At 54.8% G+C, this 15,515-nt stretch overlaps 1 protein-coding gene across 4 annotated transcripts in view; it reads right to left on the bottom strand.

Moving 5' to 3' along the window:
* Nucleotides 1–333: 333 nt before the first annotated feature.
* Nucleotides 334–15,515, bottom strand: part of PLEKHG4 (pleckstrin homology and RhoGEF domain containing G4) — an 89,558-nt gene continuing 74,376 nt past the window's right edge. The window contains exons 14-24 of one of the 4 annotated variants that reach the window (XM_056360991.1): nt 10,965–11,917; nt 9,052–9,301; nt 8,270–8,359; nt 7,716–7,940; nt 6,616–6,786; nt 6,014–6,191; nt 5,278–5,394; nt 4,928–5,191; nt 4,149–4,345; nt 3,514–3,596; nt 334–2,265 (exon numbers count right to left, since the gene is read on the bottom strand). In XM_056360991.1, coding sequence (XP_056216966.1) covers nt 3,555–3,596; nt 4,149–4,345; nt 4,928–5,191; nt 5,278–5,394; nt 6,014–6,191; nt 6,616–6,786; nt 7,716–7,940; nt 8,270–8,359; nt 9,052–9,301; nt 10,965–11,917 — 2,487 coding nt within the window. In that variant the 3' untranslated portion in view covers nt 334–2,265; nt 3,514–3,554. Of the gene's footprint in view, nt 4,346–4,927; nt 5,192–5,277; nt 5,395–6,013; nt 6,192–6,615; nt 6,787–7,715; nt 7,941–8,269; nt 8,360–9,051; nt 9,302–10,964; nt 11,918–15,515 lie in introns of all 4 variants that reach the window. The other 3 variants (XR_008825730.1, XM_056360992.1, XM_056360990.1) reach the window with 3 other exon arrangements.

Genomic DNA, 15,515 nt, shown 5'->3' with positions numbered 1-15,515 from the left:
CTTGCGGCAGGTGAAGGGAGGAGGGTACATACCTCAGCTGCTGGTTAGGGAAAAGCCTTTTTTTTTACTCTGCCTTAACTTTGAACAGTGACTTTGTTGGGTCAGGAATTGTGGTAGCAGCCTTCTGCCTTATTTCTTATGTCTCCGTTAGTGACACGTGGTGTTTATTTCCCCCTAACAGCCTGATTAGAAAAACATTATTACAATCTCCCACCAGTGTTCCAAAGAGGGCATTCAGATGCCCCAGGGCCACATGCTCCCCTCAGCACATGCCTCTTCCCCCTCCTGCAGTCCAGGCTCCCAGGCTGAAATCAAGACACAATGCCAGCAAGATTCATATAAAGAAAATAACCTTTATTAGACAAATCAATCAAACCCTGAAAAAAACAGTGTCAGGTAAACATTACTAAAGGGTTTTCCAGCAATGCAGAAACCTTTGTAACTGAGAAATTCAGTAAGTTTCATGTTCCTCTTGTTGCATTACTAAATTCTCTCCCTCTCATGACATGAGCTGTCGCTGCCTTGACAGCCCAAAAATCTTGCGTGAACTCAACAATTTTAAACAGCAACTTCTAAAATCTTCCCTGTGCAACCGTTTCCCACACAATTTTGTACAAAGGTGTCAAACTATGTTCTTTGCTGTCTAAAAAAGAACAAGATTTAAAAAACATCCAGCTTATAAAAAATAACCAAGTGTTTTATTTACAGTACAGGAATTTCCGAACTCAAAGGACCACGGTCCATACGCTGGGGGTAATGCGGGTGGCTGGCAGGTTTAACACCAGAGACTTCAGCACTGCCAAGGGCCCGGCAGCTCCTCCCCGCAGCGGGAAACCGCAGTTTAATTAATTACTGCTCCCTCCATTGTCTTCCTCAGGCTAAACCCCGACACCACTTCTCTCACACCTGGGGAGCCTGATTTACAGCACTTCATAAACCAGGAGTAAATTGGCAGCAAGTAACTACTAATTTCCAAAAATGCTAATTTTCACTTCCTCCAAGAGTACGGGGAGGATGTCACAGCCACACAGTAAGCCTTGATGTCACTTGTGAACAGGCCACCTCAGAACACAGGGAACGCTTGTTCTCCTGTCACGTTGTGGTGCTTCAAACAACGGGGTTTCAGGTTCAGCATTATAAGCAACCTGCTATGCTCAAAACCTGCTGTCTCAGATGCCGCCACCACCCAAAGCTCCTCAAACCAGCCCCGATGGTGGGACTGAAGTACCCACAGAGGGGCTGAGTCGGAGGCGAAGCAAGCAGCCGGTAACCCCAGGGCACAGCCTGGCTGCCAGGACAAGGCATGATGGAGTTTGAACTTGCCACTTGCACCCCGTGCCACTGGAACCTGACCCAGCCAGGAGAGAGGCTGGCTGCCAGGCAGCGGCTACACTGGGCAAGTGGCTTAATTAAGAGCCAGGAACTTTGGTAACTCGTACCTCCTGACCTCTGCCAGCTCCTCTTCCTCACTCTAGTGACACCTCTGCTGGCAGCTCCGAACTCCTGGCTCTGCCTCAGCTTTCCCGTTGGCAGCACCGAAGTCTCCACCCAGGGAAACTTCCCGCTCTCCCGGCGGACGCGGTCAGGATTGAGATGGTTTAGCTGGCAGCTGGTTAGTGCAGAAACCGCACAGGGAGAGGGGAAGAGCTGACAGGTGGTTAAGACAGAGGTAAAGCTCAGCAAGAATCATCTCTAGGAACAATTCACTATAACAATGAAATTGTTTTTATTAAAACAGAAGTGTTAAGCCAAGAAAATAAATTATCGCTATGATAGACATATTTAGAACATAAGGAAGGACGTTAAATCTTGAGCTCCAGGTCAATATAACCCTGAAACAGAACATTACACTACTTTTCTTAAATACCTCAGTTTCTCTTCGTGCCCTTCCAAAAACTTTATAAAATGTGCAGTTTACAGAACAAATAGTAACAGAGTCACTTGTAACAAAAATCTGTACAGCTCATAGCTTTAAAAATAATACATTTTTTCCCCCAAACTGCTATGTTACTTACTACTCATAAATATAGGGCTAACAACATCTGAATGCCCAAGGTCCCATCCAACACCAAAGCTATTACATGTAGTAGCTGACAGAAACCTTCTTGGGGCTTCTCGCCCTCTCAGAGGTCAGGTTTTGGGCTGTTTGAAAGAGCCTGATTACGTATAAAAAAAAAAAAATAATCTTCACAGGTGAAGACTGTCTCCTTCTGCTGGTCAGAGGCCTGGGGTCTTCAGTGAGTTTGAAATGGCAATCAGTCAAACCTGGAACACAGCACCGTGCAATGGGTTAGACTGGCTGCCCTCCCACGGCGTGGCAGAATCCCACAGGTCCCTCTGTCCTGGCCAGCAGCGGTATCGCTAAGTGTTTAAAACCCACCGTTTGTCAGAGCTGCATTTTGGTGGGGAAAGAACGTTTTACTGGAAGAGCCTCGCAGGAGAAGCCCGGCTCTTCCCCCATGCAGGGGTCTGCCTCTGCACTTCAGGGCTTGCCCAAAGGCTACAGGCTGCTGTCCCAGCAGCCACGGGCCAGCAAAGCCTGCTGCTTCTGCAGCCACTTCAAAAGTCTCGTCCATGACCCTCCGCAGAAGGGGTTCTGGATCTTACATTTTAACCTTGGCTGGTTCTGTTTAGCTGTTCCTGAGCTCCTGTACCTGCAGATCACAAGCCGTGGGCCCACACACTTGTAACACCCCCCAGTGCCAAACCTACGAGCCATCTACCACCCTGCGCCTCAACCGTTCAAGTGCTAACCCAGCCCCCAGCGTCCCAAGCCCTCCACTCCCATGGGAGGGCGGGTCAGGCCTAAGGACGCGAGGAAAAAGCTGAGCCAGAAGCAGGCTGGTCGGAGTGGGCTGTGACCTGACTTCCCAAGGGCTGCCACCCGCACGTAGGGAGCCCTGCTTGCCAGGGCTCACCCCTCCTCAGATCACAGCGATTTCCTTGCTGACAAGGCATCCTCTAGAAATCGGGAAGCACAGGAGCAACATCAGGCAGCTCCCTTGGGACATCCCGACCATCACCTAGCAGGTCGCTCTGCCTGGTGACGTGCAGTTTCCTTTGGAGATTCAAAGGAAACTGTGGAATAAATCCAGCTTGGGGAGAATGCCATAGATTCCCCAAGGCAGTTCAGAGGGACTAAGAGCAGGACTTCAGAAAACAGCCACAAGAAACAGATTAGTGGTTAGACAGCTGGGCAGCATTCAGAGGAAAGGAGCTCATCTGAACACTGATGACTAGGCTGTGCTCAAACCTCTTCTACCTGGAGGTGATTTTGCTTTGTTTGCTTCTGCTTCTTCAAATCAGGGAGGCTTCAGACTGGCTGTTGGCGACGGCCCTAAGGGAGCTGGTCTTCTCTAACTAGATGAATCAGAGCCTCAGAGACCAGGCAGGAGTGCGTGTGGAAAACTGCTCATTGAGAAGCAGAAGGCGAGGTTCTCCTGTCTCAGAGCTACTGCCAAACCTTACCAGCACTCAAATCTGCTGGAAAAATCCCCTTCAGGGGCTACTTACAACAAATCCACTTCCTTAGGCGGTATACACGTGCAGAGGGGTCACACTATTGTCGAGGGACTTATGGTGACCTGGCCTGCTTTCTGCAGAGGAGAGAAGCCAGCATTAGTACAGGGTTAGAGGACAACAGCATCAGGACACGATCTAGTGGGAAGTCACTGAGAACTCTCGGGAACGTAAGAGGAGACACGCTGACATCTCAGAGCGACAGGCTCTCGCTCTTCCAGCTCATCGCTCCCCGAAAAAGGCCCAGACCTCCCAGGAAAGGGGCTTAGCAGCATCTGCAGCAGAGCTCCATCCATCCCAGGAGGTTACGTGTGTACCCCAGCCCATGACAAGGTTATAGCTCCTGCGTGTGCAGCATCCCCTCTGGGTGTAGCCTCCAGCACTGCAGGTCCTTCCCAGTGCATCTCCTCAGGGATCTGGGCCACCGTAGGGGAGGCTCCCCCAAATGAGGGGCCCTCACCTGCCCTGGAGGAGGCAAGTCTCTGCAAGAGGAACTGTCACTTCCCCACTGTGACCCCTAGCCCAAAAGCAGCATCTTCAGTCCCCCCATGAGAGGCAGTGGCTTGAACCGGGGAGACAGTTGCAGGAACAGGCAAAGCAAAGAGAGCATTTTGGCTACTTGCACTTACTGCAGAAATGTACTGGCTGTTTGCAAATCTGGGTTTCTCCTCCACTGCAGAGCTGTGTTGTGAGCCTAGGGGCACGTAGGGGGGTGAGCCCATGTCTTCACAGAAGCTTTCTTGTGGGATGCTGGAGACACAGCCGCTGTCGGAGCCGCTGGAGCCGCTGCCTGACATGCAGTGCGATGACTCTGAGCTCTCTGTTGCTGAGGGAAGAGAGGAAGGTTGCTCTGATGGCCACGAATTTGGCCTACATAACCTGTGCCATCTACACTTGATAATCTATCTGGCCACACAAGCCCGCAGATAAGCCACACTCCGCTCTGGGCCTCTTTGAAGCCACAGGCAACAAAATGACTCAAGGAAGTGTAGCAAGCAATGCTGGAGATCGGTGTAGGCTGGCCAGGGGAGCTCACAGAGGGGAAGCCCAGGGGTCACCGGGCCAGGCTGGCGAGAGCAAGGGACAGAGTGCCTCATACCAGAGATGCAGAGACATGAGCACTGGTCTCCAAGGCCCCAGCAGCCCCAGCATGCGGCACCAAGCCTGCCACACATATGGCTGCAGATCAGTGGGCACTGTACTAAGCCCCACACCTGAGCCAAGTATCCCCATGAAAGCTGAGACAGAGCTGGCACAGAAGGGCAGGGCCCTCCTTGCCCCAGTCTGGGTACAAGGCAGGGACTGCCATGACCCCAGCGAGCCTGGTCCGGCTGTGCAGCACAGTGCGAGGTGTGGGGATGAGCCCACACAGCCCGGGGCGCGCTGCAGAGAGCGGGCTCATACGTACTCAGTGATGGCTGGCTGCTGGTCTCGTGCTCCAGCTCATCTTCCTCGATGCAGGTCCCGATGTCAAAGGGGCGGCTGGGGGCCAGGACGCCTGGCAGCAGAGCCTGGTCCAGGTACATGTGGAGGTTGAGGGGCCCCAGCAGGGAGGAGGAGGAAGGGCTGTATGCAGCAGGGGTGCTGCCCGTGGAGAGCTGCGCCTGCGTCCTCTTGTACGGGTTGGAATGGTCAAACAGAGACACTGCAATTGATGCTCTGGTCCTGGCACCTGCCAGAAAACATACCAAAAAAGCCCTGAGCACCAGTCCTGCCTAGCTCACATGGAGCAAGGGAGAAGGCACAGCTGGTACTTACCTCTGCCTTTCATGATGTAATCGATCGCACGGTCATTGATAGCTGCCTCACTGGGTTTGATGTCCAGGAACGGCTTGTTGCCCACCCCCATGGAAACCATCTCCTGCATACGGATTTCTGGAGAGGAAGAGACCCACAGCCACATCGTGAGGTTGACCCAGCCCTTGCCACAGGCACTACTCAGCCCCAGGCTGGAGCACTCCTGGTCCAGGCTGCTCCTGAACTGCTGAGATTAGATCTGTTCTCTGCTTGCTCCTCAGTGCTGAGGAGTCTCCAGGGACAAGCAGACATGCCCTGCTCTGGCCAAGTAGCTCAGTGCCATGCGGAGAGTCCTGCCAAGTGGGAAGCCAGTGGAGGGACCCAGCCAGCCTGACTTGGGCAGCTGCCACTCGAGTAGCAGCCTAGATCACAGGGAGAGCAGCAAGCCTTTCAGGAGCACAGCGCATGCTCACAGGGTGGGGAACCCTGTGCTAGTATCTCCTGTTCCTCTCAGGGAGTCCAGGTGGGTGTCCACAGTTACACAGAGCTTGGACTGCTCAGGTTCCCTGGAGATGAGAAGCAGGGAAGGGACATACCCAGCCAAGCCCAGCACATGCTGCTGAGGCTGCATGCTGGCACACAGCCGCTTGCTGCACAGAGCTGCCTGGTCACAGGCTCCAAACCTACTCAGGACAGCACGAGCTGAACAGGGCTCCCGCACCTTTTGCGGCACAGACGCCCCGGGAAGGAATCACACCTTTATTGCGGGCTGCCTGCTGCCACAGGATCTTGGCAATGTCGCTGGTCCAGGCCTGCTTAGTCTCGGCTGAGCTGGCCTGGAGGATGTAGGTGTCGCTGGACTTCCGCCTTCGGAACCAGATCTCAAAGCGCAGGCCACTGTCTCCAGAGTTCTCCGTCAGCCCGATGTCTGCAGTCTGCCAGAGAAAGGAAGAGCAAAGTGTCAACCAGGGCTCCACCAGGAGCAGAGCCAGAGCTACCCCCAGCTCAGCAGAGCCCGAGGGCCCAGACAGGAGCAGGTACAATCCGCACACAGCTGAGCAGAGACAGCCCAGGCAATTCCCAGTGCTTCAGCCAGTCAGCACCACCTCCCTGCCACATGCACACTGCCCTTCCCTCAGAAGACCTTGGCCCCACATCCCACGCCATGGAGGGGGCCCAGGCATTACTGTGTGAAGTATTTCCTTCTGGCTTCACTGCACGGCTTGGAGAAGGTTTAGCAGTGGTGGGAGCACTCTTCTGCTGGAAGCGCTCCTGCTTCCCATTTCAGATCCATGCATCCATGGGGAAACCAGCCATGGACGTCTCCTGCAGAAGAGGGAGCTGCAGGGCTGCCCGTACCTTGAAGGAGCGTTTGTAGATATACACATCAAAGCCACCCTCGATTCTCTTGGGCTTGCTGAACAGGATCAGGTCCTCAAAGAGGAAGACGTGTCGCTGGCACTTCCTACGGCCCAGCCAGATGGTGAATTCATCCTGCCGCACCAGCTGCCCCTGCTCCTTCAGGTTCACCTGGACACAAGGAAGGATGCTGGTAAGACCCCAGCAGGATCAGGTCCGGGCAGCCACAGGCCTGGGCTTTGAGAGCAGGGTCCCACACGGCTGTGGCCCAGGTGGCGAAGAAGTGGCAGCTACCTGTCATCTTAGGAGGGCTCTTGGAGAGGTAAGGCTGCATGGCTTGCTAGAGGCCACACCAGGCTGAGACAACTGGCTCAGGGGAGAGCTGCACCTTTCTCCTAGACATTACCCATAGGTGGCCCTCTCCTGCCACCCTGTGCAGATCTGTGACAAACCCCTGGGGTGGGGACTGGAGGCAGCAGCTAGAGCTTTCTCTTGGGGAAAAGAGGAGAGCTGAAAAGGAAAGGAGTCCCATAAACTGTCAGGAGCACATCTGGGTCAGCAGGCCAGTCCCTCAGTTCTTCCTGCCCCACATCCATCTTCCCCCACCATGAGCCCCGGGGTTTTCCTCCTCCAGTGCTGTACTTCGCATGCCTCTCCTTCAGGTCCCACCTAGCTGACTTTGGCCTACCCCTGGCATCAGCATCAGTTTCAATTCCTTCTTGCAAACTGCTCGGCCCTCCTATCACCAGCTCAAGAAGATGGAAGGGCCCAAGGCAGTCAGCAGGACATAATCTGCAAGGGCTGCCAGGTCGCCTCACGTCACCAGGAAGCATCTGGGAGCACATTTACGACAAACATGTCACCCAGCTCAAGTAACAGCACCCAGGCTGCCTGCCCTAGCAGATCACGGAGACCTCCAAGCCCTGCTGTTCCCTTGTCCTGTGCCTCAGGAGTCCTGCTATGCTGTACTGGCAGACGGCACCCTGATCACTGTGGGAATTTGAGGGAAGGCTCACCATACAACCCAAACATCCCAGGTATAGAGAAGGGGAAGAAGTGTGGCTCTGCCTGCCCAGGCAGGGGAGGGCACTGAAACGTACATCACAGTCACGGATAGCATCCATGGCCAACAGGTCATTTCCGTGCCGGAGCTGAAACTTCACCATTTCCTCAGCTGCACGGAGGTAGCCCAGCTCCTGCTCTTGCGCCTCACTGCACTCCTTGGTCAGGTCCTTCAGAAGCAGGGCATATTTGCTCATCCGCTGGATGGGTTTCAGCAGGTAGGAGGCCAGGTCCATCTTATCTCCAAGCTGCACCTGCTTGAACTGAGAGACACAGCACAGTGAAGGCAGCAGCTTCCCGCAGAGCATCCTCTGCCCCCCGGCAGGCACTGACACCCTCAGTTCTTCCTGACTGGGTTACTCTGTTCGCTCTGTGGGGAAATGCAAGGCCACAGGACCACCGCTGCTGTGTGCCGGGCTCCTTTCCAAAGCACTCACTGCACCTCTGCCCCTGTCCCCCAACATACACTTGTGCAGACAGCTGTGCCAGGAAAGCAGAGGTAGTGCTGAGCATGCCTCAAACAGGGAAATTAAGCTTGTTTAATCAGCGACCCAAACACAAGAGTAATCATGATGCAAGCAGTGGAATTTACCTTGAAGAAGGTATTCCCATGGCTGGCCAGCAGCGAGTCTGACTTCGGCTTGTTCTTGCTATACAGTGCGTACATCCCAAACTGGTCTTTCTGCAAAAAAGATCCCCATGTGAGACCAACACGCACCCAGGGCACAGGGGCAGCCATGCTTTTGTATGTATAACCATCAGTTACTCTAGTGCTTCTGCCTCTCCCAGGCTGCACCAGAGCCTCCTATGGAACCACAAATGACTTTGCTTCAGGTTCATTAAGAGCCAGGGAATGTTCCTGTCCTCCTGCTCCTACAGGAACTAGGACTTTTTAATCCGTTGTCCTGTTACCCCTTGCCCCTTAAGTACCCCAACAGACACCATTCACTTGGTAGCAGCCAACTTGCATGGGGCAGCTCAGCTTAAGACCCGTGCCCCATGCTCCTTTCCCCCCAGCAGCAGGTCTGTGCCTCTCTGCTCACTGAAGCCGTTCCACACTGACACCACAGACAGAAGACGGGGTGGTTTTATGGAGTAAACATTTTGCTTCCCTGGCGGTGTCTCTTGGTAGCAAAGAGCAACAGGAAAGGCAAAGAGCATCTGCTACTGCCCGGGCTCAACTGTGCAGAACCATCCCAGCCCAACCTAGCATTTAAACTGGCAGGGGACAAACCAAGCCAGTACAGGGTCGTCCTCCCCCTCCCAAAGAGGGTCACACAGGCGAGTAGTCAAAAGTACAGGCATCGCCGCGCATAGGAAAGCAGCACATCTCTGGAGAAGCCCAGCCCCAGGGGGAAGGTCCTGATGCCTTACGTGTCGGAGGAAGCAGTGGCTGACCCGCAGGGGGTGGTTGCAGCAGCTCTCAAGCTCTCGCAAGAAGTACTGGCTGTGGAAGTCATAGAGTTTCTCCAGGTTCCCAAAAATGACGCTGCGCTTCCCACGCAGGTCCTGGGGGAGGTCAAGGCGCTCCATCTCAGGGAAGTAGCTATCGATGATGTAGCAAAGCGACCTCACATATTCCCGTTCCGTGGTTACCATCTCATCAATGATGTGCCGCAGCTTGCTGCAATAGGAAACACTCCTCCTTGAAGGCACCCAGACTGCAGCAGGGCTACAGCAGTCGGAGTGCCTGCAAAGCACCGGACTGCCCTGGAAGAAGGTCCCCCTCAGACCCAGCACAGAGATGAGATGATCCCTCAGCACCATCCAAGCTCACACTCACAACTGCCTGTCTCAGCTCTGACCCTGAGCACTGACAAAGCTCGTGGCTGATCCAAGGAACTCTTGTTGGCTTTTCTATTCAGGAAGGGCAAGCCTCAGGTGGCTGCAGTCCTGCTCCAACCTCAGCAGGACACACGCATCCCTGGGCCCACCCCGCCCCTGCTCTGGATGCAACAGGCAGCTCCGCAAATGGCTGCGCTCCCAAAACAGGGACAGCAGGAGTCACAGTAACTTCTGTGAGGAGGAGTCAGCCTGATGACTGGAAGCAGTGGGAGGTGATGGTAACCACGGGAGAGAACACAAGCACTGGACCCAGGTGCTGTTGGGCTTGTCCCAGCAAAAATGAGTGGGTAACAAACCTCGTTATCACTTCATCAGCAAACAGCAGTTCCTAGCACAGGTTGCTCTGCACGTCTCCGACAGGATCACTCTTAGGTACTTCAAATTTCCACTGTGAGGCAGTGCAGCATCAAACATAACTACTCCTGCCTTCCCTTCCTCTCAGCTTTTCCCCAAGCCAACAACTGCGGCTGTTCAGAAGACCGAACTGTGCAACTGCCTCAGTGCCCACAGGCAGGAGGGCTACTGCGACACTCCCTTGAGAAGCAAACTGCTGGTGTTCATCCCCTGCCATGCGCTTGCCTGACACATGCTAGGATATCAGAGACCCCTTCCAGAAGACTTCACCGTTCCCAGCCATCCCACTCAGAGCAGAAGCAGTGGAGGAGATCTGTAGTCTCCCTGCATCCAGCACTCATTTCTCATCTCTGCCTCCAATCTTCATTTTTTTTCAAAATTTTTCCAGTGAGATCAGCTGAAAAGACCTGCCTGGTGACCCCCTTTCAAGAACAGCTCACATCCCAGGGTTCTCCATAGCCCAGGCATGTTGTAGCATAACAAAGTTAAGTGGAGATCCTTAAGGACAGAGAAGGGAAAGAAGAGAACAAAAGCCAGCTGTTGGTCACCCAAACAGAGGTCTCGGCCCCAAAGGGCAAATACAAACACTCTGCTAGCTGTGATGCTGCTGTCACCGGGTACTTGAAGTGCCCTCTCTACCAGCCTGGGTACAACACCCCACAGAAGTGTCCAGGATGATGCACTATGCTTCTCTCCCGCTGCACCTGTACCACTGGTTTGTCAAGTCCCCAAGTACTACGTTTCTGCAAAGCCTCGTCCTCCAAATAACAGCAATGTTCAGAGACTCTCTCTCATGCTTGGGAACTGCTCTTCCCCCTCTTACGGGGCAATCCATGCTGTAGGGGAAGAGCAAGAGATCCGATTTCCCTGCCGCCCTGCCCAGAAGTAGGTGCCAGGCTATGTGGGGACATCCCTGTGGGACTGCCTCAGCACCACGCACACGTGTGCAGGGAAGCTGGAGCCGCACCTCCATCTACCTGCCCTGAATCCATTGCCAAAGTCACTGTTACTGCAGAGCTCTTCGCATCTTTGCTGACTGCCTTTTCACCACCCTGAGGACCGGAGCTCCGAGCTTCACAGCCACTTACCTGCCCCAGCTCTTGGCTTCTGACACAGAGAGGCAGCCCCTCTGTCCCTCCGGCAGGCAGTCTGCAGCCCAGCTGTGAGCAGCTTGCTGCCGCAGCACGAAAGTCCTGTCCACCAGCTCGGTGCTGCTCACCTCTAGCCCCTTAATAAAGACGCCGGTGTTGCCATATCTGGCCGGCTCGCTCAGTGCCCTCTGGCAGCCTGACCACAGGCTCTCACCGCAAGGGAGGTCAAAGCTTTGGGCCTTCCGGAGCATCCTCCTGGGAGGCAGCTTCCCGGAAGCTGGAGTAGATGTGCAGGATGGCTTCACCTCCAGGGTTTCTAATACGCTCTCCAGGTTTGGCTTTTCTTCAGGCAGCTTTGGAGACTTGGAGGCCCCACTGGCAAAAGAAACTCTGCTCGAGTGAGGAACAGGGCTGAGAGCAGCTTGGCAGGCAAATTCTTCCCCAGCACTGACATCACCAGGGCAGCTCAGGGAGGGTGAGGGAGCTTTCTCCTTAGTCCACCCCAGAGAGCAGCTGGGCCTGTTGCTGCAGTGGGATGCGCTGCAAGTCCTGTCCCAGTGGGACCTGGAGGTGGCCCCCTCAGAGTGCCTCCGGTGGGACAGACTGCCAGCCTCGCTGCCAGCCTGGGGCTGTTCCCCTGCTGCAGCTGGTTTTTGGTCTGACAGCAGAGACCTCCTCGTTCTCAAGGCTGCTTCAAGTTTCTTTTCAAAAACCAGCTTGGTCTCCTGGCATTTAGACCATGCAAATTTCCACTGCTTGAGTCCCTTGTTGCTCTTCAGCTCACAGGCCAGCTCCTTCATCTCCTGGAACCGGGCATCACTGATGTCTGGGTGCTGCCCCTTGTAACTCTCCAGGCACTTAATCACACCTGCACAGTGTTCGGCAGAGCTGCAGTCCTCCATGCTGATGCAGGCAAGGTGTCGCATCCCTTCCAAGGCCCACTCGTACGCCTGCAGAGAGCAAGAAAGAAAAAAAAAAAAAAGGCAACAGCTAGTTAGAGGGACTGTGGGAAGAATAACCCTAATTTGGTGCCTGAAGACAGGAGAAAGGATCAGTATGTGGCCACCACAGTTCCTCGAGTGTGAGAGGAGGGGGGACTGCTGTTGTCAATGGGGCTTAACAATTCAGCAACACAAACAGCTCCTTATGCAGAGGGCTTCAGCTGTGCTGGCTGCTCTGCCACAGCTCCACCTCCCTGCCAGGTCCCCGTGACGCTGGGCACCCACGCTGCTGAGCAAATTTGTCCTCCCTGGGCAGGGGGGAGCAGGCGACACTGCTGCCAAGACTGCAGGAATTCACACCTCGGTGTGGCCCTGCTCAGTGTAAGGTCTGGAACTTGCCCTCCTCCTTTGCCCAGCCACTGTCACCACTACCACACAGGAGAAGGCTGAGGGAGCAGCAGGTAAGCTGCAGGGAACGGGACTGCTGCTGCCCATGCCATTTCCCCGGAGCACACAGAGGCCTGGAGCTCTGTCACGGCTAGGCTCTGTGGATCACCCTGAGTGCTCCGAGCCATGCTTGCAGCAAGCAGGGATCTGACACCATGCAAGCCCAGTTGCAGCTTGTGCGTTTTCTGCACTTGCTGGCGCCTGATGTGCTGTGCCTGGCCCACCTGCCTGGCTCTGCTTGCTAGTCCACTACATGCTTGTCCTGGTTGGTCAAATACAGAGCTCAGCAGTTTGTTTCTAATACTCCAGGAATGCTGGAAGCGGTTTCATGGGGCTTAGCTCTATCAGCACTGCAAATGCTGGCCTCGCTAAAACAGCTCTGCCATGTAAGTTGAACAAGAAAAGTGGGACAAAATGTGGTTCAGTGTGACAGAGGCAAGGTAATAATGCCTTACCACCATGGCAGGGAAGGGGCTAATGAAGCACCATGCGCTAAGACCTGTCTGTCATTCATAAAAATGAGAGGAAAGACAAATATCTGAATTACTCAGGCTCGTAAGTCACTACTTTCTCTATAAAGCATGGTCTCTATAAAACAAGGTCAAACCTTAGAGCGAGTAAGATGTGACTGGTGCCATAGGCCTGCCCAGGGAACCTTACTGCTCATCAGTGAAAACACAAAGTTATTTGTTAAAATCCAATGCCCAAGACAGAAACGATTTCCAGGACAGGTCTGCCTGGCACCTTCCATCAACCGCCCAGGACCAGTGGATGTGCAGAAACACCACAGGCTGCCCTTGACACAAACCAGACCATCTCTAGCACTTCACCTGTCAGGCCCTGTGCACCTGCTGTTTCTGCAGAGAAGCACCACTCGGTGCCAGGAACAAAGTGACCAGCCTTAGACCATTTTCCACCTGCTGCACAGCCTCTTTATGACAGCCTTCACTCCGAAGCTTGAAGCACTGATTTTTATGCAGAATAGAACCTTAGACACCAAGAAAATCCACCCAAGCTTTATGCAGACATGGAGCAGACACTGCATCCCCATCAGGGACATGGTGGTCAAACAGACCAGGTGCCAGGCTCACTCCCTGTTGGTAGGCAGGGCAGGAGGTGCTTCATTCACACAGCACCCAGCCCCTGGATGGGGACAGCTATGACAACCAAGTGCCACTGTCTGTAGGAGAGCTGAATGGCAGCACGTGAGGGGCAGCCTGCGGATTTTGCGGCGTCACTCCAGGGACAGATTCCACAGGAGCTCCCACGGCCGTTCACATCACTCTCCTGAGCTGCAGCTGCACGCCGTGCGTGCCGCCAGTCGCATTACTCATGCAGAGCAAGGAGCTGCTTCAGAAACACCAGCAGCTGCTCAGGGAAAATGCTTCTCAAACAGTCCCATGCAGCCACAGCACAGGACAATCAAGCGAGCAGCAGCCCCCTCTCCTCCCGTTACCCTGCCCAGCGCAGCAACAGGCCCCTGGCCCGCCTCTCTCTTGAGCCAAGCTTTATGCCCTAGACTTGCCTGCTGCAGGGGGCTGGGAGGGGCGTGCGGAGGCCAAGGATACGCCAGACCCTGGTGAGAACCTGCATTTAGCCATGACGCAGAGGGTCTGTTATTCCTGGGAGGCAGAAGTACATCAGGGCGAGGTGAAATGCTGAGTGCAGCGGAGCCCAGCAGACCCGCACGGCAGTGACGGACGGCCTGTTTTGCTGTGGCTCTTTGAGCTGCTACCCCCAGCTGTAGGCAAACCGACACCAGCCCCCTCCAGCTCTGTCCGCAGCAAGGGCTGGCCATCAATGTGGACTAAGGGCATGTCTCACGTCTCTCGCTGTGGAGATCAATGGGTGATCCTACTGAAGGCTGCATGCTGGCTCCCTTTCGATCACCAAGGGGAAAAGTTGAGCTCAAAAGGCACACGGGGCTCTGAAAGAGCGTGCTGAGAGCCATGTGCAGAGAGGCACAGCCAGCAGGCCAGCCTAGCCTTTACAGCACCCAGTCAGGAAGGCAGAAGCCCTGTGAAGGCCTCCTCCGAGGCTGGGGACCTCACTTCCATGCACAGATGGGAGAGTGAGAAAAGAGGCTTCTTTTCTTTCTAGGAAGCTCTGCAGATCTGCGTGGGGCCGCAGTCAGAAGGAATCAGGGCTGCAAACCACACGGGGAGGCAGCCCCGCCACCTCTCATCTTCATATGGTATCTGTCTGCTCTTGGCGAGGACTCTGAGGGCTGCACAGAAACGACTCTCAATCTCGGTGGCATTTCTTCTATACCCAGTGCCTGTCGCAGGCCAGCGAATAGCTCAGCCTTGTTCCCTGCACAATGGGGGCAGCCCTCCACACCCCCCAGCTTGCTTGGCACCATGCTAAGTGGCCACCAAGGCTTTCTCCAGTCACACCATCCGCTTCAACTGCCCCTTTTAACACACGCAATGGCAGCCCCCTGCAGGGACCAAGTGTGCCCAGGCACCCAGGAGGGAACACCCTCATGAAGGCAGGGTTACTGCCGTCATCTGTGTCCCAGTAAGGTCACAAATCACACTCAGCCAAGCCAGGACACTTCCCTCCAGCCACAGGGCTCCGGGTGAGCAGGCAGCCCTACAGCCTCTCTGCAGAGCTGCAAGAGCTGCTCATGTCTAAGAGGAGGCACCTGTGTGAGACGAAGCTGAATCTTGCCAACCACATCTGGAACCAGGCAGGAGGGAGCCTGCACCTTAGCTTTTGATCTTTACAGACAAGTTGCTACTTAAACTCTCAATTACAGGATTAAAGACAAACCTGCTTCCTGCATACACAGAGCTGACCTATCCAGCAGCTGCGTGAGGGAGTCAGCAACAGGTTGGTCCTGCCAGGCTGCCGGGGGGAGGCAGGGGCTCTCAGGGACCTGCTGTGCCGTAAGGAAGAGCCAGGGACTTCACTGGAGCACAGTGCAGCGCTCAAACCCAATACCCTGTGTTGGCCCCTGCTCATTTCACCGTGGGCAAGACCTGCAGCGCACCAGGGACAGAAGCTCCTGGAGTCTGTTGTCTTTGGCATCACTGAAGTGCCATCTGCAAATACAGGCCAGGATAAGCTGCTCAACCCTGGCTCAGGGTACCTTGCTAGCACTGCACAGAAAGCTTTCAGAGGGTCCCAGATCCTCACCTGAGCCACCTCTCAGATA

Source organism: Falco biarmicus, chromosome 15, assembly GCF_023638135.1.
Source record: "Falco biarmicus isolate bFalBia1 chromosome 15, bFalBia1.pri, whole genome shotgun sequence".
In the NCBI taxonomy this organism is placed as follows: domain Eukaryota; kingdom Metazoa; phylum Chordata; class Aves; order Falconiformes; family Falconidae; genus Falco; species Falco biarmicus.
This window is presented reverse-complemented; position numbering and strand designations above follow the sequence as displayed.